The 27,488-nt window shown below is 39.0% G+C and overlaps 1 protein-coding gene across 1 annotated transcript in view; it reads right to left on the bottom strand.

Annotated features, from left to right (window-relative positions):
- The window catches only part of MTUS2 (microtubule associated scaffold protein 2), a 465,717-nt gene that overhangs the window by 200,533 nt on the left and 237,696 nt on the right, over positions 1-27,488 (bottom strand). The window contains 1 exon segment of the mRNA XM_044666108.1: positions 25,918-26,079. Within this exon segment, the coding sequence (XP_044522043.1) occupies positions 25,918-26,079 (162 nt within the window).

The raw sequence follows: 27,488 nt of genomic DNA on the forward strand, positions 1-27,488 counted from the left end.
TTGCTGGGAAATGAATTTAGCTAGAAAGCTAAATTGATGAAGGCATCACGACAGGTAATATTTCTGAGTTTGAAGGTGGGGGTCTGGGAGGTGAGGAGGGCAACATTTGATACTTTCAAATGCCTCCAATCCATTAAAAGGAGAGGTGAGAAGCCAGCCTGAAGCCCATTGCAATAGATTATTCAATTTAAGTGTCAGTAAGTTCTGGCTCTGAATCATTTCCCTCCAAACTTCATTTTCTCTCATTACACAGGGCCATCCCAGGAAGCCTTCTACAGTAGGAGTTCTGAGCTGTTTTTGTGTCAGAGACATCTTTGACAGTCTGCTAAAACCTAGACCCCTCAAAATATTTTTAAAATAATATTTTATTTCCCCCCGATTATATATCAGGATATTGTTTTTAAATAATTGCAGCATGTGCTAAATTTCATTTGTAGGTTTGTGAAAATGAAGTTGTAAATTTTTCCCCCATCTAAATTCATCAAGAAATTGATCTACAGTTGCCTTGCCCACTTCTATTTTGGGGAATCTTCTTTTCATAGAAAGTTCCTATAACTTTCGGGTTTTCTCCCCCACCCCTCCCATCTAATTGGCTCAGAGTTTGATTTCAGTGTTAGCCAAAGAGAACTTTGTCCAGCTTCCTGTGAGGGCCTGACAAAGCTAAGCTGACTTTTTGTCATTAAGGAAAATCCTGTCTCTTGTTAATCAGGACACAATTTGTTTGGTCTGTGTTAGTCACAGAGTCTCTGATGGTTACAAATGAAACTTCACTGTTTCCTTCTCACTCTCTATCTACCTCAGCCTCTCCCTAAGAAGCTTGCTGGGCTTCTTCCTCTTCCTTTTCCGCCGTTCACACTGAATGCTAAAGGAAAAGAAATTCTACCCTCCCCAAATGTACATGCTATTCCCTTTCCTTGGCTTCCATCTCCCTCTCCCTCTGTCAGCAGCTTCACATTGCTCACCTTTTGTACCCAGATTCAAAGCTATACCCAAGCCACATACAATCTGTAAAACAAAGGTGATTCTTTATCTCTTCCAAGGACAAACTGGAGGTGGTTTGAGAATGTCCATGGGGAGGAAGAATATCACTCTCAATTCCCCTTTCATTTATGAGGGCCACAGATTTGGAAAGAATAAAACTTTGTCACTTATGTATGACATTCACTTTTTAAGAATTGGAAAAAAAATTTTTTAAGGCAATTTAACCTAGAACAAATTACTCCAAAGTACTTAATAGCAAAGAACATAGCTAAGAGCCTTCAGAAGACCCCAGTTTGAAAGATACGCTAAGTTGGAGATCTGTAAAAAGAAGCTCAGATGATGAAAAGGAAAATCGAAAGCTCAGATTCTCATCTGTGATTAGCCTCTTTGCTAGGGAAATGAGCGACTTTCATGATATCTTGGGAAGGCCGTCTTTTGTACATCATTCTCAAACAAGTTATGAAAAACAAGATTTGCCATCACTTCATTTCTGACTGCTGAAACAAAAGCTCCTCAATACAGGAGCAGCGAGAATAAATAAGGCTTATTTTACAAGGTATAGGCTTGAACGCTTTACTGTCTAAAATAATAGCTTTTATCTGAGGATGTGATTATTTATTTTTTAAAAAAAAACATACTTAAATAGGACATACTATATGATGCCCAATTCAATACTATCCAAAGAGCTAATCTACATAACAAAAGTTAGATTCAAGATAATGATTAGAAGATACTCTACACTTTTGACATGACTTAAATAAATGCTCATTGAATTGAGTTGAATTAATCCCCTCTTTCCTCGACCTAAAGAAAATCAAAATGAATCAGCATTGGATTTTAACACAATAGGCAGCAAAATTCAGTAAGGCAAATTCCAGTGTCAGTGAAATAGGCTAAGAAGAAAGAAGGATAAAGCTACAGAAGTGGAAATAGATATGATTCTCCATCAGCATGAGCATAAGTCCCACAAAGCCTCTGAACCCAGGAGATAGGGCTTGGGTTTTCCATCGTTGTTCCACAGACAAGGAAAATAAATAATGGCCCAAGGTCACTGCAGGATGATGGAGTGGGACAAGGAGAAGGATAAAATTAAAACAAGGTAACAATGCCAGTAATTATTCTTGTAGTCATGTTACTGTAAAGGGGATAACGGGGCAATGAATGATGCAGGTAGGAAACAGGAGCTTTGATGTCATTTATAAGATAAATTGAATAGGAACATTTCAAGGTGAGATTTACAGGAAGGATGAAAGGAAAGCATTCTGGATAGAAATGACTTGAATGAGAGAGATATATAGAAGGGTTACAAATGGAACTGCTGAAAAATGACAAGTTTAGTTTAGTTCCAGAACATGGGGAAGATAAGGGGAAAAGATAGTTTTGCAATGCATAAGAATTAAAAAAAAATAACAATCCACCAAAAACTATCTTAAGATGATGGAGCAACATGGTAAAAAATAGTCTGACTATGGTGATTTAGTAATCTAGATGATAATTTGATAATATTTAAATATTTCTTTTTAAATTAAGTTTAATTAATTAATTAATAATTTTTTGGCCATGATTACAAGATTCATGTTCTTCCCTCCCCTCTTCCTACCCCCTCCCATAGCCAATGAGCAATTCCACTGGGTTTTACATGTATCATTGATCAAGACCTATTTCCATTTTATTAATATTTGCACTATGGCATATCCCCAATCATATCCCCATCAAACCATGTGATTAAACAGTTGTTTTTCTTCTGTGTTTCTGCTCCCACAGTTCTTTCTCTGAATGTGGATAGTGTTCTTTCTCCTAAGTCCCTCAGAATTTTCCTGGATCATTGCATTGCTGCTACTAGAGAAGTCCATTACATTTAATTGTATCACAGTATATCATATTATATCTGTGTATAAGGTTCTCCTGGATCTGCTCTTTTCACTCTGCATCAGTTCCTGGAGGTCATTCCAGTTCACATGGAATTCCTCCAGTTAAATGATGTCTCTTAAATACTCAAATGAATCTGTGATTTTCTCAATTTGGATATTACCTCCAACAATGCAGATTGCTACCTATCCTTCCTGCCCATCCTGTGTAACTTTTGTCAGTGCCCTGGTATAAAGTGACAATAGGGAGTTCACCGAATGTTCTAGAGGGCTTCCTTAATTTCTGGTGGCATTGTTAAGATGTTTCAGTGACCCTTTTTGGCTGTCCACCTGTCATCCCTTGCCCTTCACCATCTCCTCTTCCTATAAAGTATTTCCCTCATGATATATCCTGTTCTTCATTTAAATTCCTCTGGTTCAATGTTACCGCCTGCTCACAAACACCATGTGTCTCTCCATTTGGATGCTCTGTTATATTCAATTTCAATTCTTTAGAGATTATTGGATCCTATATCTTGTAGCCATATAACATACAAATGATACCAATTTTAGATCCAAACTAAAATGATGTTGATTTTAGAAAAACTAAAAAAAAAAAAAAACAACCAAATTTTCCCATGCTCTAAAGGAAGGAGTCACAGGATTTTAGAGCTATTTATAAGGAATCTTACAGATTAAAACTAACTCTGTTATTTTATAGATGAGAAACCTGAGGTCTCAAGATGAGAGGAATTGTTCAAGATCAGAATTTTAGCATGGGACCAGTTTGGTAGTTTGATTTTAAAGAATGAATTAACTCACTGGACAAATTACACAACTTATTTACAAAATGAGGTTAGGCTGGCATAAACTCCTATACAACTCTAAGAGCCCATCTTCTTAAATCAGTATAGTTTACCTAGATTTGTCTAAAAGAACTTGCAAAGTAAGTTTAAAATTATGAATTTGATGTGACTATTTGGTCTTGGTTTGGAGAAAAAAAATTTTTTTGAGCATATTTTCAAAATTAGTGAATCCTATCCTTCCCAGGCCTAGATGAAACAGATACTGAAAGGAAGTGAATTCCTGCTATTCAGAAGCAGGAAAGGCCTTAAAGTAAACCCCTTCCTTCCTTTCTTTTCCTTGCCCTCCCCAGCTTCCCCCTTCCCTGCAAATAATCATAACGAGTCATGTCCTTGGTGAGTAATGAGAAATCCTGGCACACATTGTTTGAGACAAAATGAGCAAAGCTGGGAATGTGATGGATTCTCTGGGATGAGAACAATCTGGTCTCCCAAGGGAATTAGGACATTGTATGATCTATGAGGCCCTGAAAGAATGTGAATAAGTAGGGAATAAGGGGGAGGGGAAGCCATCTATGTGTCAAAATGAACACAATATCTATTTGAGCTCTCTTCATTCTGCTAGCTTCATTTTCAGAAAGGCTCAAAGAAAAACAAAACTGGCAAGAATTATTTAGATAAACATATAAATAATTTAATTTAGACTTAATTCAAGAGATTAAAAGATTTCTTCCTTTAGGTAATTGGTTGGGTGAAAAACAAAACCAGAAATACAAACTCTACCATGGACACCTCTGTCATGAACTTTCCTAAAGTGAATGTTATTATGCACACCAATATCTTAGGGTCTAATTAAGATTATTAATAATAATAGCTAACATTTATAGAGTACTTACAATTATTATCTCATTTGATTCTCCCAAAAATACTGAGGGGAGCTAGGTGTTATTATTTAGTTGTGTCTGACACTTCCTATCCCCATTTGGGGTTTTCTTGGCAAAGATATTGGAGTAGTTTGCCATTTCCTTCTCCTGCTTATTTTGCAGATTAGAAAACTGAGGCAAAGAGTTAAGTGACTTCCCCAGGGTCATATAACTAGTTAGTGTCTGGGGACAAATTCAAATTCAGATCCTTCTGATTTCATGCCCACCACATTATCTATTGTGCCACTTAGCTGTCCTGCTAGGTAATAACCTTCCCACTTTGCAGATGAGTAAACTGAGGCAGAGGGTACGTGACTTGCCCAGGGTCACACAGTTAGTGTTTGACACCAAATTTGAACTTGGATCTTCCTAATTTCATGCCCAGCATGCTATCTACTGTGCCAATCCCTGTGGCAAGAGAGATTTTCATTCATTTTTCATTTGCTTCAGATTCTGTGATCATACTTTTAGATAAGGAAGGGCCCTTTGAAGTTATCTTATCCAACTTTTTCATTCTACAGATAAAAAACTGAGTCTCCAGAGAACACCAGTGATTTCCTCAAGGTCTCATGTAGCAAGTGACTGAGGGAGGATTCAAATCCAGGCCTTCTGATTCCAAATCTAGCTTTCTTACTCCACCTCTCTGGAATCCAGGGATGATGGATCTCAACTCCCAACAATTAAACTTCATTCCAACTTTGGTTACATTTTGAAAACAGAATTAGAATGCATATACCACTGTCTAAGTTTTCACAAAAAATTTTATTGATCTTTTGTTTTCATTTCTGTATCTTTTCCCCCTCTCTACTCAGTAAGCCATCCCTTGTAACAAAGAATAGAAAGAAAGAATGCAAAGATTCAGTATAACCATTTGATCCATTTACTATCTGTCAGTAGATACAATATCCACACACATTATCCCACTCTTCAGCAAAGAAGGGAGTTATTTGCCTTTATTTCCACTAGGTCTACTACCAGTGCTGATATCCACAAGGCTAGATCTAGGGAACACAAGCATTTATCTCTAAGCAAGCACATTCACTGATTCAGTCCTCCATGCATCCAGTTTCCCCAGAAAATCTAGTAAAAAGGTGGCTGTAGAAGAAGAATTGAAAGGCAGCAAAGTCCGGTTTGGGAGTCCGGGAGTCCTAGATTCAAACTATTCCTCTGACACACTCTGGCTGTGTGATCCAGGATAAGCCACCTTAACCTCTGAGTCCCACAGGCAATCTCTATGATAATAAATTTATGTATATATATAATATATAATATATATAATAAATGCAAGATAAATTTATTACAGGCAAATTGCACGTCTGCCTCGAGGGAGATATGTTCCACATTGGGAGGTCCTTCTGTTGAGGGACTCATATAGATCCAGGGAAAAAAAGAGGAAAATTGATTCAACTGTCTATAGTTCCATATGCGCTGATTTTCTTATTCTAAAAGGAAGACCTGATTGGGAAATGGAGCCACTGATTAATAGCATCTGTGACTAATGAAAAAAGGGAATATACAAAGAGAGGAATTATTGTCTTTGGCTGTTCTAGATTATACTAAAAGCCAAAATAGTGATGTTCAAAGAATAATTCAAGAGTTAGCTTTTCTGGAGTTCATTCATTCATTGATCAACACCACTCTTTAAATATGATCTCCTAAATTCAGGAAAAAACCCCCAACTAGAATAGAATAAAATGCCAAGGGCCAATTCTGGCTAACAGAATAGACTCTTTTATCTGATATGCAATTATCTAATAACACAGAGGGGACTTACAGATTTATTTTACATACTGGAACAAGAACTATGAAGAGGAATAGAGACTATTCTAAGGTTTTTGTTAACCAGGAATAGTAGAAGTTAGAAGGAAGGGCATTATTTGGAAGGAGACGATGTGTTTAGTTATGGTCATTTAAAGGCAATTAGATGGAACAATGAGTGGGCTTGGAGTCAGAAGATCTGAGTTCAGTTTACTCTCTCACTGTGTGACCTCAGGTGAGTGACTTAAACCTCTGTTTGCCTCAGTTTCCTGAACTGTAAAATGTAAAATAGCACCTACTTCTCAGAATTGTTTTGAGGATAAAATGAGATAATACTTGTAAACAAAAACAAAAAGAAAAGCCCTAAGCATGATGCCTGATACATAGTAGGCATAAATAAATGCTTATTTTCTTCTGCAGTGAAACAATCAGTAGTTAGAGGAAAAATGGGACTTGTAGCTCTAGGGAGCTGTTCTATATACATGCACAAACACATATACACATGTTTGTATTTATATATACACATATAGATACAATTTTAATCTGTATATCTATATTCCTAAGGATATAGAGATAGGGATCATCCCACCACAGGGATGATCATTAAGATCATGAGAGTATATGAAGTCTATGGAGGCAGCTAGGTGGTGAATGCAGTGGATAGAGTGTTGGGGCTAGAGACAAGGAGGCCTGAGTCCAAATCAGAACTCAGACACTTACTAGTGGTGTGACCCTGGGCAAGTCACTTAACCCTGTTTGCCTTAGTTTCCTCATCTGTAAAATGATCTGGAGAAGGAAATAAGGAAAACTGCTCCAGTATCTTTGCCAAGAAAACCCCCCAAATGGGATCATGAAGACTTGGACAAGACTGAAAAAACTAAACAACATAGACCACATGAGGTCTATATCATATGATGATTGGTTGAAGGAAATGTGCATACTTAGCTTGGAAAAGAAAAGACTAAGGAGGAACAGGATAGTTAAGTTTCTGAAAAAGGCCACCATTTTCATCAGGAAAAGGGAATTACTCAGTTTGGTCCCTGAAGGCAGAAACGTGAACAATGGGTAGGAAATTTGCAAAGTTGCAAATTTAAGCTTCATGTCAGGAAAATTTTCCTAACAATTACAATTTAAGCTGTCCAAAGGTGGAACAAACTGCCTTGGGAGGTGTTGAGTTTCCCTGCCCCCAAAGGAAGTCTGCAGCAGAGGTTGGTATTTTATAGAAGAAATTCCTTTTGGATATATATAGATAGGACAAGATGGTAGGTGAATCCTTTCCAGTTCTGAACTTCTGAGTTTACTAAGGGAGAGAGCACAGACAGAGAGAAGAGAGCCAAATATAGGCCTTCAGGCGATATCAACATGTAAATACCAGGAAAAAAAAGAAACCAGCAAAAGAAAACAAAAGGAATGGCCAAAAGAGGGATGATGAGAATGATGAGAATCAGATGTAGCATCACAGAAGCCAATGGGAGAGAAGGAATTAAAGAGGAACTAGCTAGCTATCATTAACATGATATTACAATTTTACCTGTTACAATTTTTTTTGGAATTTGTTTTGAGCTCTAAAATACAGAAAGTCACTTACAAAAATGAACAATATGGAAATGTATTTTGTATGATAATGCATGTATAATCAGATTAAAATACTCTGCCAGCTCTGGGAAGAGAGAGAGAGAGAGAGAGACAGAGAGAGACAGAGAGAGACAGAGAGAGACAGAGAGAGAGAGACAGAGAGAGACAGAGAGAGAGAAAAGCAGAGAGAGAGAGAAAAGCAGAGAGAGAGAGAGAAACAGAGAGAGAGGAGAGAGAGAAAGAGAGAGGAAAGGGAGAGAGAGAAAGAGAGAGGAGAAAGAGAAAAACAGAGAGAGAAAGAGAGAGGAAAGGGAGAGAGAGAAAGAAAGAGAGAGAGAGAAACAGAGAGAGAAAGAGAGAGGAGAGGAGAGAGAGAGAAACAAAGAGAGAGATTACATAACTTGGGAAACCCATGATGCAGTGAAACTGTGATGGGGAAAGTCACAATATAGAAGGGAAGGGATACCTCTATTTGTATTCCCATGGCTAGCAGAGTCTGGCCTGCTTATTGACTACTGTATAGTTTCTGAGGCCCCTTCCCAGTTCTGAAGCAGTTAGGAAGCCCGGTGGACACTGCCAAACTTGGAATTAGGAAGACCTGAGTTCACATCCAGCCTCAGATGCGTACTAGCCATGGGATGCTGGGAGAGTCACTTCACCTGTTTGCCTCAGGTTCTTCTACTGAAAATGAGAATTATTATAGCACCCACCTCCTAGGGTAACTATAAGGCTTAAATAAGAAAATACTTGTGAAGTCTTTAACATTACAGTTGTGCATTAGCAAGTCATTTTGGAATTTCTCTATCTCCTCACAGAACTCTACCAGGAATCTTGCTCTCATTTATTCATTCTTTTAAAACAAAACAAAACAAAACCCTTACCTTCTGTCTTAGAATCAGTACTGTGTATCATCAGTTCCAAGGCAGAAGAGTGATAAGGATTAGGCAATGGGGGTTAAGTGACTTGCCCAGGGTCACACAGCTCAGAAGTGTCTGAGGCCAGATTTGAACCCAGGACCTCCTGTCTCTAGGCCTGGCTCTCAATCCACTGAGCTACCTAGCCATCCCCTGATGGGGCTTTTCTTTATTTCTGCACACATTGATTATTGCAGGTTTCTTAGCTGGTCTCTATAAAACCAGATTCTTTTACCTCTAATACTTGATGGAAACAAAGAGTCTAGTCTTCCCTGAAATTCTGAAACTATCATGTCCTTTCTTGGGTTAAAAACCTTTCAATATCTACCTGCTTCCCATGATGGCCAGTCTAATATGGAAAATAATGTACATTTACATGGGACTTAATAAGCATCCTCTCATTTGGTCCTTATGTCATACTTGGTCGAGTTCAAATTTCATATCTTACAATTGCTTCCTGTATGATCTTGTGGAAGTCAAGATCACAGTCACCTTAGGTTTTAGTTTCTCATCTATTAAAATAAGGTGGTTTAGTGGATAGAGCACCTGTCCTGGAATCAGGAAGACCTGAATTCTAATCCAATCTCAGATACTTATGGGCTGTGTGACCCTGGGTACATCACTTCACCTCTGCATTAGTTGCCTTATCTGTGAAATGGACATAATAACACCATCTATCTCCCAGTCATTGTGAGCATCGAATAAGATAATATCAATAAGGTGCTTAGTACATTGCCTGGTATATAGTAGATGCTATAGAAATACTTATTATTATTATTATTATTATAATAGATGCCTTCTACAATCCCTTTCAATACTATATCTATGGTTCTCTGACCCTAGTTTTATGTGAAGGAAATGAATATTTGAGGGATAAAGTAAAGTATCTCAGGCCACACAGCTAGTGGTAACATAATCAGTTCTGAAACTCAGATTTCCTAATTATGAACCTACCTGTCTATTCTACTCTTTTTTCCTTCCTCCCTTCTTTCCTTCCCTTCCTCCTCCATTCCTTCCTTCTTCCTTCCTCCCTCCCTCCCTCCCTCCCTTCCTTCCTTCCTTCCTTCCTTCCTTCCTTCCTTCCCATTTATTCCACAGACTTTCTGTGTAAACTTTCTGACATTTAAAAAAAAAAGTATTACAGCAGGACTAGAATCAAGAGGATCTGGATTCAAATCTGGCCTCAGACACTTTCTAGCTGTGTCACTCTGGGCAATCCTGACTACCTAGCCCTTATTAGTCTTCAATCTTAGAACTGCTACTCAGACAGAAGGTAAGGGGTTTTTTTAAGTATTGATTCCTTTTGTTTTTACATCACATTTATTTTCAAATATATCCAAAGCCTATGCCATATCACCTCATTTAATGATTCATCCATGCGCCATATCTAATAGGGCAAAAAGCCTGAAGATATGGGCAATGTTCAAAAATAGAGAAAAGTAATTCTATTCTCCTCCTCATTGGCTAGAAAATCAGACCATGTCCGGATAGTTATTTGCATAACAATGTTTCTCTAGTACCATTACCTTCACTAGGCAGACTTCCAGAAACACATGAGTGCCTACACTCACAATGGGGAAGCTGCTGGAAGAGGCCATTTGCATTCATTACCCTGGACCAGCTCCTGGCCCACTCATCCTTCGCTGACAAGCAGACGGGGGAAAATAACAGGTGTGGCAGCCTCTTTGGAAACAGTATATATATATTTTTAATGAGATCTAGCATTCCAGTGGCCTACTTTCTGCACCCTCCCATCTTCCCCCCATCTGCAGGAGAGAAAGGTCCCACCGCCTGCATGCTGGTGAAATCTCCCATTATTTTTTAAACCATCAGGATGAGTTTCAGCACAAATGTGTGCTCTATTTATATTGCTCTTCCTGGCAAGAGAGCGCCCATGTTGCTGTGACACTTCCCAGATTACTTAAGTAAAAAAACAAAACAAAACAAAACAATTCCTCTTGCTCCTGGAAGGCTGGTGGCCATGCGGGACATACCCCCAATATTTTTAACGGGGCTGTAACCGTTTATACTTTGTCTTTCTCCTCTGTGACTATTTTGCAGCATTTTAAAAATCATAGACTGTTCAGCCCCCTACGGTAGGCTTCAGGCTAAAGGTACAGGGTGAGGCTACAGGAGGTGGAGAAAGCATTTGAGAAATATAACTTGATTGCCTGAAAAAAATATCCTTCTTTCCTCACTCCTCATTCCCCTCAAACTGCTTAAGGTCCAATCTTTATGTAATGCTTAAAGTCAAGTCCTGCCTAGCTCTCTCAGTCACCTAGGGGTTCATCATATAGTCTGTGAATCTTCTGAACAATAACAAGAATTCACATTTATAGAACACTTTTCTTTCAAAACACCATGGGAAAGTAGACAAAATAAGTATCATGATCCCTAATTTACAGGTAAGGAGGCTGAGGTTTGGGAAAGATAGAGCTAGGATGTAAATCCAGGTCTCCTGACTCTGAACCCATTGGTCTTCCGCCTAGATGCTGTCTTTTTTTCTTTTCTCTCTTGTTATGTTATGTTATATTTTGTATATGTTATATTTTGACCATAGGACTGCTCATATACATTTTCATAAGAAAGTGGTAACTGTCAGAACTGAGTTAATTGGGGGGAAATCCAGAGTGGTCCTAGGGGGCCAAGAGCCAGGCAAGAGAAGGGTGGCTGGACTCTGGCTCTATGGTACTGGGGAAGCAGAGAACGATGGCAGAACCTGAGCAAGGCATTTATTTGTGCACCCTGGACAAAGTTTGAACATTATCATCCTGGACATCACTGTTAACTGGTAGCTTTGGGCCTTCTCTGTACACATTAGTCTCTTGCCAACACAAATATTTGTGGATCACAGAGGAAAGAATTTTTGGTATTAAAACATGCACATTTAAAAATATTTTAAAACAAAAGGCACAATGGGATAGTGGATAGAAAGTTGGTCATGGGCTGGAGAAGACTGAGGTTCAAATTCTGTCTCCATCACATGCTGGCTTCGTGATCCTGAGAAAGTCACTGAATATCTTAATGCCTAGGACAGCTCTGTAAAGCTGTAAATTACTGAGAAGGTGCCAACCTGTACTGATTGAGGGAGTTTTCTCATCTAGAAGTTCCTGATACCAATAAAATCACAGGTTCATTCATTCCTGTTTTAAGTATTTTAAAATATCCCATTGTAACTCTCTGCATGCTGCATCCTAAGGAATTGCCCACCTTGTCTGTATTTTGTTTTGCCTCTGCCAATAAGGAGATGAATACTACTGTTGACAAAGCTATGGTCTGAAGAGATAAACTGGACATTCAAAAGACAAAGGAGATGGAAATTCTGGGAAAAAAACCTAATGACTGAGAATTAACTAAGAAAGCTATGAGCAGGGTAAAGTCTAATCCAGGTTGGATGGATTATGGGACCAGGAGTCAAGCTCCAAGACCAAGAGGTAAAGGTACTGTCCCCTAATCAATCTACTGATGGTGATTCCTTTTTGTAAACCAGAACTTGGGGTTCGTGAACTGGTTTTAAAAATATTTTCTGAAGGTATTTCAATATTATTTTTTCCTTTGTAATATTATTCATTTTCTGCATTTCAAACCATTATTCTGAGAAGGGGAATAGAAATTTTACAAGATTGCCAAAATGGGTCTGTAATAAAAATGTTAAGAACCCCTGAAATAAACTGATTTTATCTCCTATTACTCCTTTCTGATTTATGACATAGTACAGGTCAGAGCATTTTCTTGTCATTGATATTTTCTTTTGTTTATCCATTTCTCCAGGCTAATTTCCCAAATTGAGAGTTTTATGTGAGGATCAAGTTCTGCATACTTCTGATAGAAGGCTGTTCCCTTTTGTGTGAAAACCATTAAATTCTGGGATTGTTCTTCAGTGTGTAAATATATGTATGTATGCAATGTGGTGGGAGCCTGGCTGAGATGGAAAGGAACTGTCAAATGTTGGGATATGTGTGCGTGCACGTGTGTGTGTTTGTGTGCACGTGGGTGTGTGACCTCCTTTGCCTGGGCACTACATTCAGATTGATTCACAAAGCAGTCCCCAGCTAACGGGGAAAAGGAAGTGGAAACAATTATCCTAAAAGAGGTGACTCTTTTGTGGATTACATTGGTTCACATTATCATTGTCTCCTTTCAATAAGTAAATAAAGATCAGGCAGCTAGGTGTCATAGTAGGTAAACCATTGGACCCAGAGATGAGAAAGATTTGAGTTCAAATCCTTCCGTAGACACTTACTAGCTGAATCATGAAACATCACTGTTTCTCATCTGTAAAAATGACCTCTAAGATCCCTTCAAGGTATCAATCTAAATCTATGACTTGATTGTACTTTGTAGTTTTGGGTCATCAGTCCTTTCTCTTATTTCCATTCTTGCTCCCAAGAAGGCTGAATATCTTCCCACTGCTGGTAGTAAACATGAAAAATTTATATTTTCATAGTAGCGAATGGGTAGTAAAAATGGTAGTAAATAGTCCTTCTAGCACATAGAGCAGATGTGACTCGATGAGTAATGAAGTGGATATAACTTCTCTTATTCAGGGCTATATTTATCATCTTCATCGTTTTTTTCTTTCTGTGACCCAAAACAGCAGGGTGAATCTGACTCACTTGCCTTTTCCTCAAACATTATTTTTAAATACTTCTTTTCATTCTTAGACTTTCCCCACCCTGTGTTTGGTGCCCACTCCTACTGGCTTCAAAGTGACAAATGGCCCGATTCAGAGTCAGCCTCAGGGAGACCTCAGCCAACACCGATTCCTGGGATCCAGGGCAGTCTGAGGAGTCTCAGAAGGGCTTAATCGCTTTGAAGCTTCCAAGTCATGATCAGGACATTCTGAATGTCTCTGAAAGGGTGAAACATTATCCAGAAAGATCTTTATTTCTGCCCAAGATTAAGAAGCGTATTTAATGTACCAGAGTGAGAGGGAACCAAAAGGCAGCGGGAGCTGCTGTGTTTTTCACTACCTCCCCTATGGAATGTGCCTATTTCCCAATTCAGTTCTTGCCTATGATATATACCGGTGATGGCAAACCTTTTAGAGAAGGAGTGCAGGGCTGTGCCCCTGCCAGAGACCACCCCCCTTACTCCACACAGGGGAGGGAGGAAGCGTTTCTATTGGGCTACTGGGCGGAGGGGTGGGTGAAGTGAGGAATGGCTTCAGTGAGTGTAGAGAGGGGGAGGGGAGTGGTCCAAGCCCTCTGCTCCCCTCCAGCTCTGCCACCTGTGAGCTGCCCATCCTAACCCGTGTGCTCCCATTGGCTGCTGGGCAGAGGGGCAGGGGATGTGAAAAAATGTCCATCAGGCATGGTAGAGAGGGGGAGGGGAGCAGCTGCAACCCAGACCCTCTGCCTTTCTAATAACGAACTCTGTAGGGGTAGAGTGGCCGTGAGCCCACAGAGAGCTTTTTGCATGCCATTTTTGGCACCTGTGCCATAGGTTTGCCATCACTTGTCTGGGTGATCATCTCTGTATGCTTTAGGTAACTCTCTTAAGACTCTAAATTTAGACTAAAGTGCCAAGCGACATGGGCAGAGGGAGTTTTCTTACCTGGAACATCCCTCTGTCATGCCAGCTCCCTTCTCCTATTGGTAAGTTCCTTCTTGGGGGAGAGAGGAACTTCCATTTGGGGGAATGGGCCCAGGATGATCATTCTCCTCTGCTATGTGTTTCTGACTCTATGGACTTCATTACCATCTCTTATATGGGTACCTTCTCTTTCCCCTTTTCCCCTTTTTGCATTCTTTTATGGGTTGTTTTTTCCCCATTAGAATATAAGTTCCTTGTGGGCAGAGATCCCCTGTCTTTTTGCTTTTATATTTGTATCCCCAACATTAGCACAATGCCTGGCACATTAAATGTTAGACAAATGCTGGTTGCCTTACAAGTGCCCTAGACCAGTGATGGGCAAACTATTGCCTGCGGGCCAGATGCAGCCCCCCGAAATGTTCTATCCAGCTGCATGACATTATTCCTAATCTGATGAATACAATGAGTAGGACACAATACAATGAAACTTCGAAAGAGTTGCCTTAGAAACAGACTGACAGAAGAGCATTTCCTTTTCTTTGGCCCCCTCTTTAAAAAGTTTGCCCATCACTGCCCTAGACCAATGAAATCACAGGTCCCCAAAGTCCTATCTTCAGCTTCATAAAGTTTTTCACTTCAACAAAACTCCTCTGAGATCTTCTCATTGAAGATAACTTTAATGATGGTTAAGAAATGGAAATATTCAACCAGCTTAGAGGATGAATGGTTATATATGGGGCAATAGAAGCACCTGGGATTACAAACTCATAAAATTTATGGCCAGTGAACATCTACCTCTGCTGGCACTTAAATATCTATAAAAATTATATGAGATCCAATGCCCTAAACACAATTTCTCTTTTCCCCTACCAAATTCACAAATTATGCCAATAATGTGCAGTAAATTCCTCTCTAATAAGGACAACCTTTAATTTATAGTTTTAAAGTCAGCTTTAGCTTATTTTATTTATGTATCTCTAAGCTTATAATATATCCCACCAGTACATGGGTAAGTGAAAATCAGCCCAATTTAAAATAAGCATGGCTGCCAAGAGCCAGAGTTGGTATATAGCCCAGGCCCTATCACCCTAATAAGAGCTGGAAATTTTGGCTGGGAATTAGCTGGATGAGGCAATAGGAGTCCTGGCTACCAGAGTCCTGCCAGATGGCCAGACAGAATCTAAAAGGTCTTGGCTCTCAGGTCTCATACCTCAAACATGCTGGAGATCCTTCTATCACTATACAAGGAAGAACCAGTGATGACTGTCATGTCCACCAGAGATAGCATTTTCCATTTTTTTATATTAAATACTAGTGCTTGGGGAAGTTTTTTAAATGAATTTTTAATTGCTGATAATGGAATTTTCTTTGCATCTTGATGGAGGATGGAGGGATGGAGGACTAAAAAATATTAAGAACTTTGAGCAATGTAGAATTCAGTACATTTAAATTAGAACTTAGTTTACTTTTTTTATTCTATCAAGAGCCCCATTTAGAACTGTATTTTTCTCATTAGGAAGAATCCTACAAGGCTATCTCTTGAATTAGCAAATTTTTCTTGTGAACAGGGACATTCACTGCTATAATTTACTGGATCATATGATTTAGAATTAGAAGGAATCTTTGGATAATTCAGCTTAATTCTTCCATTTTACATATGGGCAAGTGAGTCTATAGAGAGAGGTCACACATAGTAAAAACTTGGGGGGAGAGATTTGAATCTAAATCTTCTGTATCCAGGTCTACTGAATTTTTTTTAAACCTTTACTTTCTATCTTAGAATGATACTAAGTATTGGTTCCAAGGCAGAAGAGTAGGAAATGGGGGTTAAGTGACTTGTCCAAGATCACACAGCAAGGAAGTATCTGAAGTCATATTTGAACCCAGGACCTCTTGTCTCCAGGCCTGGTTCTCTATCCACTGAACCACCAATGTCCTTCCACTGATCTTTCCATGATGCCACGTTACACTTTACCAGGAGGAAGATATCTTTGGATGCCAATAAAACAGACCCAATGCTGTACCTAGGGAAGAATACAGTATCCTTTTATAGACTGTTTTATATTTCACTGGTAACTTCATAACAGGAACATGGTGGTAAATGTTTAACCACAGGCTCTCAGAGGGAAAATGTACCTATGCACACTTTTAATTTTATTATAAATTATTAACATTTTCTCTAGCTCTTTCTTAAGTCTACGTGATCATCAAAACAAGAGGTCAAGCCCTGATTTTTAGCATTTGCAAATTTCTTGGTGTAAATGCTCACATTTCAAATTTAACAATCAGCTTTTAAAAAAAAACCTTTTCTTTTGTCTTAGAATTGATATTAAGTATCGGTTCCAAGGTAGAAGAGCAGTTAGGGCTAGGCAACTGATATTAAATGGCTTGCCCAGGGTCACACAGCTAGAAAGTGTCTGAGGCTATATTTGAACCCAGGACTTCTTATCTCCAGGTTTGGCTCTCTATCCACTGAGCCATCTAGCTACCCCTAACAATAAGCTTGTTAGCTGTTTTCAGCACATCCTTATCCCATACACAGCACCAAGCACTACACTAGGCACAACAGGATATGTCATTTTTAGTGAGCTGAATCCAATCATTGTCTTGGATATGTATTCAGAGCCATGAGTAGGAAGGAGAGGAGCCTCAGAAGAACACAAGTGGGGGTACACACCATAGATAAAGCTCTAAAGCTTTTATTCTGAGTAAAAACAGACTGGGTAGGATTAATGCTGAAGAGCATGGCTGGTATAGTTTTCAAATTTTTCAAAACTCTGGGTAAGAGGCTTTGCAGGGAGTAGCCAGTGAAGTCTTTGGGGGACCCGTCACTACTAGGGCATTTTGGGGGGAGGGTCGTGGAAGGTCTTTGGACAAAACATCATCAGGATCAGTGATGAGAGGCCATTAAGGAGCAGCTTCCCAGCCCTCCAGGGTCCTCCTGACGATTGGCCAGATTCTTACCAAGGCTGTCTAAGTGGGGAGAATATTACATCTATGATATTAACTTTTTTATTAAGGCTTAGAGAAAGTCACACGATCTGGAACTGGCAGAGTTGGAACTACAACTCATGCCTTGTGACTCCTCATTCAGTTCTCCCTTCACTTTATCATTTGGCATGAATCTATTTGACTTGGATGGAAAAGTGAAGTTTTATACTTGGGTGTTTCTAAAGGCTAACAGGCCACATTCATCAATCATCATTTATTCCAGTAATTTTATCAAACACTACGTTTGTTCAGCTGTTTTCAGTTGTTTCTAAATCTTTTTGACCTCATTGCTTTTTTTTTTGTTGTTGTTGTTTTTTTGGGCAAAGATACTGGGGTGGTTTGCCATTTCCTTCTCCAGCTCATTTTACAGATGAGGAAACTGAGGCGAATAGAGTTAAGTAAACAGCTAGTAAATGTCTAAGGTCAAATTTATTCCAGTAATTTTATCGAACACTAGGTTTGTTCAGCTATTTTCAGTTGTGTCTAAATCTTTTTGACCTATAGTTTTGTTTTGTTTTGTTTTTGGCAAAGATACTGGGGTGGTTTGCCATTTCCTTCTCCAGCTCATTTTACAGATGAGGAAACTGAGGTAAATAGGGTTAAATAAACAGCTAGTAAATGTCTAAGTTCAAATTTGAAATCAGGTCTTCTTGATTCCAGCAGATCTGTGATGAGCAAAAAGAACAAGAAAGAAAAGCAGAAGGGGTTGGACAAGCGGACCGCATCACAGATTGCCTAGGAGAATAGTCCAATGGAAAGAATCTTAAAGAAAAAGCATCTAAAACTCATAAGCTGAGCTTGGAGGAACAACATTTAGATACTCTCACTGAATGCTATAATATCCCTAAAGTCAGCTGGACAAAACGAATTCCTGCAGCACTGAGTGGAATGGCCCCGAGGAGTTGTGTTTGTTCTGGATAACTGGGGCATGTTCAGTAAATCCATCCTACCACCCCTTTTTAATGTTTCCTGCTAAGACTATTTTTAAAGGCTCTGTAATCATGTTAGTAACTTGTTGCACTTTTTCAAAGTGGAACTCATGATAAGTTATTTAAATTTCTTAGTGACACGAAATTTCTATTCTTTCGGGTTAAAAACATTCAGTTATTTATACAAAGTCTTTGAAGCTTATTAGGAAAGATGCGCAATTAAGAGAAAAATGGACGGGATTGGGAAGGACAGTCCATTCAATGATTTAAGGCCTTTCTGGCTTTCTCCTGACATCATGATCACAGCCACACACATTCCTTGGGCCAAGCCTTGGCACGTGACCAAATCTACTGTCTCTTCCCATCGTTCCTTTATTGTCGCTCATGGGTCAGATGTTACAGCTTGCTCACTCTGTGCCCTCTTTGTAACATTCATTACAGAAACTTATGTTTTTTCTTCTGCAGTCATATCACAGCAGATGCTTAAATACAGATGCAAATAAGGTAGGTCTTTGTCCCTGGGAGACCATTAAAAGAGCTTTGCAATTTCCTGAAAGCAATCCAACCCACACTCCTTCTCCTGTCCATCTCGCTGTCTGTTTGTACCATCTGTACAGATTTGACAGAAGAGTCTGCTAGTTTGGTCATCTAATTGCAGGGCATAATCTGCTTATATGAAATGGATGGTCTTGCTCCAATGGGTCTTTCCAGAGTGGAAGATTAAATCAACTTTTTTGAGTGGTCTCTGCAACACTCTGACCCTGGGAGCATCCAGAACAATTACACTGGAAAGAGGATCATCAGAAGGGCTTCACCATCCCTTTTCAATCTGGATGCTATGATTACTTTTACCTTGTAAAAAATATTTATTTAATACACCAGAATAGAGTGTGCAGACTTTATGGTAGTGGGCTAAGTGTTTGGGAAAGTGAACTATTTCGATATTTTTTTCATTTGTTTTAACATATGAGAAAACTAAGGTTCAGAAAATGTTAGTGACTTGACCAAGGCCACTGGTAAAGCAGAGACTAGGTTCTATGCCTTTTAACTCACTGTCAAGTGTATTTGCCTCTGTTCATCATTTGCTACATCAATTAACTTTGGTTAATAATTTACTTTTTAATGAAATAAAATATTAATAATAAATCTATAAATAAACAATTTGCAGATACCCTGAATGAGTTAATAATCCTCAAAAATTACTCTATGTAGAAGTTATATGGAGCAGCTGGATGGCACAGTGGATAGAATGCCATGTTTGGAGTAAGGAAGACTCATCTTCAGTTCAAATCTGGCCTTAGACATTTTACATCTGTATTGCCTCAGTTTCCTCATCTGTAAAATGAGCCAGTAAAGGTCATGGCAAACCACTTCAGTATCTACCAGAAGAAAATTCCAAAAGGGACCATGAAGAGTTGGACATAACTGAAAAATGACTAAACAGCTACTAAAATCACAGTTGTAAAAAATGCAGAATGAAACATGCATTTTTGGCTATGACAATGATGATGATAGCTAATATTTACACAGAGCTTTAAGTGTTTGAAAAGTGTTTTGCAAATATTTTATTCTTACAACAATACTATAAGGCAGATACTATTATTATTATTTTTAAAAACCCTTACCTTCTGACTTAGAATCAATGCTGTGTATTGGTTTCAAGGCAGAAAAGTGTTAAGGGCTAGGCAATGGGGGTTAAGTGACTTGCCCAGGGTCACATAGCTAGTACATTTAGTCTAACCCATACCTGGACAAAATACCCTCAAAATATTTCTGATGAGAAAGCAGTCTTTTGACCTTTGCTTAAGAATCACCAATGATGGGGGAGATCATTACCTCTTATTCCAGTCAAATACACTTTGAAACAGCTCTAATTATTAGAGTCTGAGGTCACATTTGAACCCAGGACCTTTCCTCTCTGGACCTGGCTTCATCCGCTGAGCCACCTAGCTGCCCCCAGTAGGTGCTATTATTATGCCATTTTACAGATGAGGAAACTGAGGCCCACAAAAGCGTAGATGACTTGCCTAGGTCACCCACTTAGTAAGTATCTAAGGAGGAACTCAGATCTTTCTGAATCCAAGTCTGCTGCTCTCTCCACTGTGCCACTCAGCTGCTTTCTATGTATATTTGTTCTCATCATTCTCTCTCTCTTCCTCTTTTTGTGCAGTTGGAAGAGCTGAAGTAGGGAGGAGAAGAAATAAGTGCTTATTAATTGAAAAGTTAAATTAGATAAAGATTGCTCTCTATGCACTCCTCAGTCTGTGCTCTTGAAGTACAAGGAGATTGCCTTGACTTTTATCTGGGACGGTAAAGGGAATAATCACCCTGTTCATCAAAGGAAATGCGGAGAAGATAAAACCTGTACTCCACTGACCTCTTTTCCCCTGACTTAGGAACTTGAGGTCCGTTAAATCATTGGATGTCTGCAAGCACAGCTTTAAAGGGCACTTACTTGATTTTCAACAAGGAAAATGACGGCTCATCACAGACAAGAACATGCAAGTACAAGTTTCAGCTCTGTCTCTAGAGAAAACAATAGCAGGGATGCCTCCAGTGTGGAGGGCAGGGTGACTTCGTAGAAATATAATGAGCATCATTTCTCTGTAAGAGGAATAAGAAGGCCTCTAGAGGGACTGTCACTCTTCTCCCCATAGAAGCTGCTGTATTTGGAATACTAATGACAACCACCTTAATATAAATATAACCTACATATAAATGATGGATACATAGCTACAAGCAAGGATTTCAGGAAGATGGAATCTTCTAGTTAAAAGGGAACTCAGAGGCCATTTAGTCTAACCCATACCTGGACAAAATACCCTCAAAATATTCCTGATGAGTAAGCAGTCTTTTGACCTTTGCTTAAGAATCACCAATGATGGGGGAGATCACTACCTCTTATTCCAGTCAAATACACTTTAGAACAGCTTTAATTATTAGGAAAATTTTCCTTATATTAAGCCTAAGTTTCTGCTCATTGATTCTGGTTCTTCCCTCTAGGGCCAAATAAATTTGATTCCCATTTTATGTGCCAGTTTTTCACACCCATCAAGGCCCTGCCAAGACTTCCCTTTTCAGGCTAAAAAATTCCCAGTTCCCTAAACTGATCCTTAATTGACATAAATCTAATGCTCCGTGGCTGCCTTCCTCTGGACTTGCTCCAGTTTATCGATGTCCTTTCAGAAATGTGGCACCTTGAATTAAGCATGATGACTTAAAACCTTAAACACTTACCTTCTGCCTTAGAATTGATATTGTCAATTTAATCTAAGGTACAGATCTAAGATATTATCAATCAATCTAAGGTACACAACAAGTACCTTAAGAATGCTTATCAATTGACTGATCTAATTGTTAAGTTAATATAAAAAATTGAAGGGTAAGACTTCACATTTATCCCTATTCATTTTTATTATTCAATTTGGCCTCATGTTTTGGCTTGTCAAGATCTCCTGGCATCCTGACTTTGGCAGCCAGTGTTTCCTATCCCTTTTAGCTTTGTGTTAGCTGTGAATCTGATAAGCATACAAGTTATGCCTTTTTCCAAGTCACTAATCAAAATGTTAAACAGCAAAGGGCCAAGCACTGATCCTCTAGGGCACTTCACTGGAGACCTCTTTCCAAGCTGACAAAGATCCAGTAAATGATTACTCTTTGATTACAGTCGTTCAGCCACTTTGGAATATACCTAACTGCATTAGTGTCTAGCTCCTACCCCTTCACTTTTGCAGAAGAATGACATGAGAGATTGTCTAATACTTTGCTGAAGCCTAAATAAATTCTAGTTTAGTGTCCACGTCAAAAGAGAAAATGAGATTGGTCTGTAATAACTTGTTCTTGATAAAGTCATGATGAAATTCTTTGGAATCCTTGCTTCTTCCCTTAGACGGTCTAGAATCTTCCCAGGAATTAAAGTCAAGTTTACTGTCTTAGAGTTTGCAACCTTGACTCTTTTCTCTTTTTTGAGAATTGGGCAATTATCCTCACTTCTTTACTTTTAGGCTATCTCTCTCCCATTCTTCACGGTCTTTCAAAGATCACAGATAATGTCTCAAACATTACATTTATCAATTTGTAAGAGAGCTAGTCCTTCCTGTATCACTTCCTTGTTGTAGCAAGAAGTGGCAAATATGCACAGAAAAACTATAAAAGAAAGAGCTAAACATCACCAATAGCCACAACAGTGTAGTTACTGATCTAGAGCCTGACATCCTGGAGAACGAAGTCAAACAAGCCTTAGGAAGCATTGCTAACAGTAAGGCTAGTAGAGGTGATGGAATTCCAGCTGAGCTATTTAAAATCCTAAAAAATGATGCTGTTAAAGCATTATCTTATTATGCCAGCAAACTCGGAAAATAGCAGTAGCCATTGTTTTGAAAAATATCACTTTATGTCCCAATCCTAAAGAAGAGCAATGTCAAATAATGCTCAGATTTACTAAACAATTGTTCTCATTTCACATGCCAGTAAGCTTATGCTTAAGATTTTGCAAACTATGCTCCCATAATATGTGAACTGAGAATTGCCAGAAGAGCAGGCTTATTTTCCAAGAAGCAGAGGAACTAGAGACCAAATTGCCAACATTCACTGGATTATGGAGAAAGCAAGGGAGTTCCAGAAAAACTTCTATTTCTGCTTCATTGACTACACTAAAGTCTTTAACTGTGTGGATCACAACAAAATCTGGCAAGTCCTTAAGGAGATGGGAACTCTAGTTCATTTTAGTTGTCTGCTGAGGAACCTGTATGTGGGCCAAGAAGCAAGAGTTTGCACAGAATGTGGAATAACTGATTGGTTTAAGATTGGAAAAGAATGACCAAAAGGCTGTCTATTGTGACCTTATTTATTTAGACTCCATATAGAGTATATCATGTGAAATGCCAGCCTAGATGAATTAAAAGCTAGAATATTAAGGTTTCTTGGAGAATATCAATAATCTCAGATATTCAACTGATGCCACTCTGATGGCAAAAAGGGAAAAAGATGAAGAAGTCTCTTGCTAAGGGTAAAAATGGAGAATGTAAAAGTTGGCTTGAAGATTTACATAAAAAAACCTAAGATCTTGGCAATTGGTCCCATCACTTCCTGGCAAATGGGAGGAAAAGATATGAAAGTAGTGTCAGATTTCCTATTCTTGGGTTCAAAGTTCAATGCAAATGGTGGCTGCAGCCATGAAATTACAAGATGCTTGCTCCTTGGAAGGAAAGCTATGGCAAATCTGGGGAGCATACTAAAAAGTAGAGATATCACCTTGCTGACAAAGGTCCAGATAGTCAAAGCTATGGTTTTTTTCAATAGCAATGTATGGCTTTGACAGTTGGACAAAAAGGAAAATTGAGTAATTTCAGAACTGATGCTTTTGAATTGTGACACTGGAGAAGACTTTTGAGAATCCCTTGGACAGCAAGGAGATCGAACTGGTCAATACTTAAAGAATAGGTCTCCAGTGCCACAATTCAAAAGCAGAGAGGAATTAGCTGGGGAGGGGGTTCAGGGATGTTGGGCAGGGAAGGCTTCATGAAGGAGATGGCTCTTGTACTAAGTTTTGATGGAAACTAAGGAATCCAACTAAGAGGTTGGGGTGATGAGGCAGTACATTTGGTCATACTATAAAGGGCATGAAAGGGAAATAATATAAAACATGGGAGGAAAGGAAGGCTTTGGCCAAGTCGAGAGGGGCTTTAAACTTCAAATAGAAGAGTTAGTTTTTCATTAATCAAAGAGATGAGAGAGGGCCATTGGAGTTTGCTGAGCAGGAGTGTCATGTGGTCAGAAATGTGTTTTAAGAGCATCATTTTGGTGGAGTTGGGGATGGGTGGGAATAGATTAAAGAGAAGAAAAAAACTAGAGATAGGAAGACCAATTAAGAGGCTACTGCAATAATATGGGTTAGGTCAGTATAGTGACTGAGTGAGCAGAGAGAAAAGATAAATAGACTTGGGAAGTAATAGGAAAGAGAGGGTCAGCAGTGGTACCCGAGTCAGAAATGGTAAAGTCAGAAAGGAGAATAGGTTTATGGGGAAATAACCAATCACATTTCTCTATCATTTTATGATTGACACATCTCTTTTTTCACAACTCTATGCGGTTAGTAGTGTTCACATTTTACCAGAATAGAAAACCAAGGCAGAATTTTTTCCAAATAGCTCATATTTCCCCCAAAAAATATCAGAACTTATACACAGGCAAAAGGTATTCCTTTTGTGAAATTTTCCTAAAGTATAATTTTATTTTCTTGAAATATCAATTTCATTGAACATGAGTGATAATGATGAAATTGATGTTACGTAAAGCCCTTGAAACTCTGAAAGAACCTCAGTAGGAAGCACGATGTTAAAAATCTGTCATTACCAGAAGGGGAAATGTTTTTCTTTAAGTTGATTGGAAATTCAGTTCTGCTACAGGATATAATTTTAATTTGTCACAATTCATTGTGCACAATGATACATGTAACAATGAAGGTCTAAACCAGAGATTCTTAACCTTTTTTGTGTCAAGGATCTCCTTAAGCAGTCTGGTGAAGCCTTTAAGACCCCTTTTCAGAATCCAATGTTTGTCAGTGCATAAAAGAAGATACATTGAATAACAATAAAAACAATTACGTTGAGATACAGTTGTAGTAATAATAATTGCTAATATTTATATAGTGTTCAAAGGTTTGCAAAGTGCATTACAAATATCTCATTTACCCTCACAACAACCCTGGGTAGTGGGTGGTATCCCCATCTCTGTTTTATAGAAGAGGAAATGGTGGCAGACATTCATTAAATGGCCACCTAGTAAATATCTGAGGTAAGATTTGAACTCATGTCTTCTTAACTCAAGGAATAGTGAGGTACCTACTTTCTTAGTTATAAAAACCAAAAAGAAAATATTAGCACCCACTTCTCCAACCCCCTGCCCAGGTAATAATTCCCTGTTAATAAGTTCACTTTAAATGCCTTAGGAGACTCACAGGCACAGACTCATCAAAGGCACAGAAGTGGAAGCCACCTTAGGTCGAAAATGATCATATTTTCCAAAATAAGCATCAAAGCTGTTTGTCTCACAAAAGGCACACTGGGCATTTTCTCTGGCTGCCCCTCTCAAGCTAGGGACAATCTCTGCTCTGTTCTGATTACTGACTTCCCTAGCTTCCAAAATGCCATCTTTTATAGAAGTCTTCTCCAACCCCATCCCTTTGGAAATTATTTCCTATTTATCCTATATAGTTGGCTTCCTGATTAGATGATTGGGGACAGGTATTGCCTTTTGCTTCTTTTGGTTTCCTCAGTGCTTTGCACATAGTAGGTGCTTTAAATACTGCTTGATTCCTTTTGTTTAACTCCTTTAAAAATCATTTTCCTTTTCAAAACAGGAACTTCATAGGGAAACCCAAGAGTATTGTCTTTTGCTTCTTTTAGTATCCTCAGTGCTTTGCACATAGTAGGTGCTTTAAATACTGCTTGATTTCTTTTGCTTAACTCCTCTAAAATGCATTTTCCTTTTCAAAACAGGAATTTCATAGGGAAACCCAGGAGTTGCCATTCTTGGAAGTCATTTGTTCTCTACCTTTAACTTTGTTAATGTTCTAAGGTTCACAGTGACTTTAGAAAAATGTACGGCAGAATACAACTATTCTACTCTCCCATGCAGATTCTTTAGATCAGAAAGCTTACCAGCAGGAGTGGAGGGTGGTTTTGGTGCAGGAAGCAAACTCCGACGGGGAGTCGTCACAATGTTGGGGGCTTGTGTTGTGGTCCGACTGGTCCCCTTGGGTGCATCTTTAGAAACCACAGCTGCCTTCGGAGCAGGCTGGTCTTCGTTTACAAAGCTGGAACCTGCAGGAGGCCAAGAGTCATTAATTACAACTTCATGAAAAATAGATGGACTCAGTTCCTGTTTGCAATTACCAACTAGGATAAAAGCAGAGTGTCCTTATATCTTGACCTGACTATTCATGAGAGACCTTGGAAGTATTTTTCTCTGTGTGACCAAATATGTAAAAAAAATAATTCACTTTTCCCAAAGCACAACTATTTGTTCCCACCCAAGTTATTTCTGCATTGGGAGTAAGGTGAATGGACGAGAAATGGGCAAAGGTTTAGAATTATGTGCTAGATCTTAGTTCTGCAATTTTATTCAAGTCAGCTGAAACCATGATTTGAAATCAGCAGGGACCAAGTGGGAAGAAATTTTTGGTTAACGTAGGTCAGATTTTAATTAGATTTCCCAGTTCATGAGTAGTCAAAAAATGTACAAGTAGTTTTTAGAGAAAGAAATCCAAGCTATCAACTACCGTATGAACAAAAACTCCATTAATAATGTGAGAAATGAAAATTTAAAAAAAATCTCTGAGATTTTATCCCTCATCCAATCAGATTGGCAACACTGATAAAAAAGGAAAATGACAAATGCTGGAGAGGCTGTGGGAAAGTAGGGACATTAGTGCACTGCTGATGGAGCTGGGGACCTGTGGGTTTCCCTACCCGTCTCCTCTTCCTGCGCTTCTACCACCGGGATAAGGATGTTTTACTGGACATTGGAAGCCTATTCTCCCTTCTACCCAGACTCCAAGGGCCTCCTTTACCATCATCACCTGGATAAACTGATGTCCTCATATTCACCCCCAGGGCCCATCAAGAAGCTGCTGATGAGGGGGCAGCTGGGTAGCTCAGTGGATTGAGAGTCAGGGAGTCCTAGGTTCAAATCCGGCCTCAGACACTTCCCAGCTGTGTGACCCTGGGCAAGTCACTTGACCCCCCTTGCCCACCCTTACCACTCTTCCACCTAGGAGCCAATACACAGAAGTTAAGGGTTTAAAAAAAAAAAGAAGCTGCTGATGGGAGCCCTGGGCTTGGGAGAGCTGGAGAAGGAAGCTAGCTTACATTTGTGTCCTAAGCCCTGAATAAGGTTAAGGAGAACTTGAGCACAGGTCTGTGCTGGCTCTGGGGGACTTACAGGCTGCACTGAGCACATGATGCACAGGGGGATGGGATGGAGGGAAGTGGGGAGGCTATAGCAGGATACATCCCCATTTTTTCCTTTCTAACTTATTTCCATCTCATGCTGTATAATTTAACTTGTAAATATTAAAACTAAGTGAGGATGTAAAAAAAAGGCTATCATGGAATGTAATTTGGAACTACACTTAAAAATTTATTGAACTCTGACACCACTAATGACAATAATGATAATTGATAATAATACCTAACATTTATATAGCACTTCTCACAGGCCAGGCACTCTT

The sequence above is a fragment of the Gracilinanus agilis genome, chromosome 3, assembly GCF_016433145.1.
Source record: "Gracilinanus agilis isolate LMUSP501 chromosome 3, AgileGrace, whole genome shotgun sequence".
Taxonomy (NCBI): domain Eukaryota; kingdom Metazoa; phylum Chordata; class Mammalia; order Didelphimorphia; family Didelphidae; genus Gracilinanus; species Gracilinanus agilis.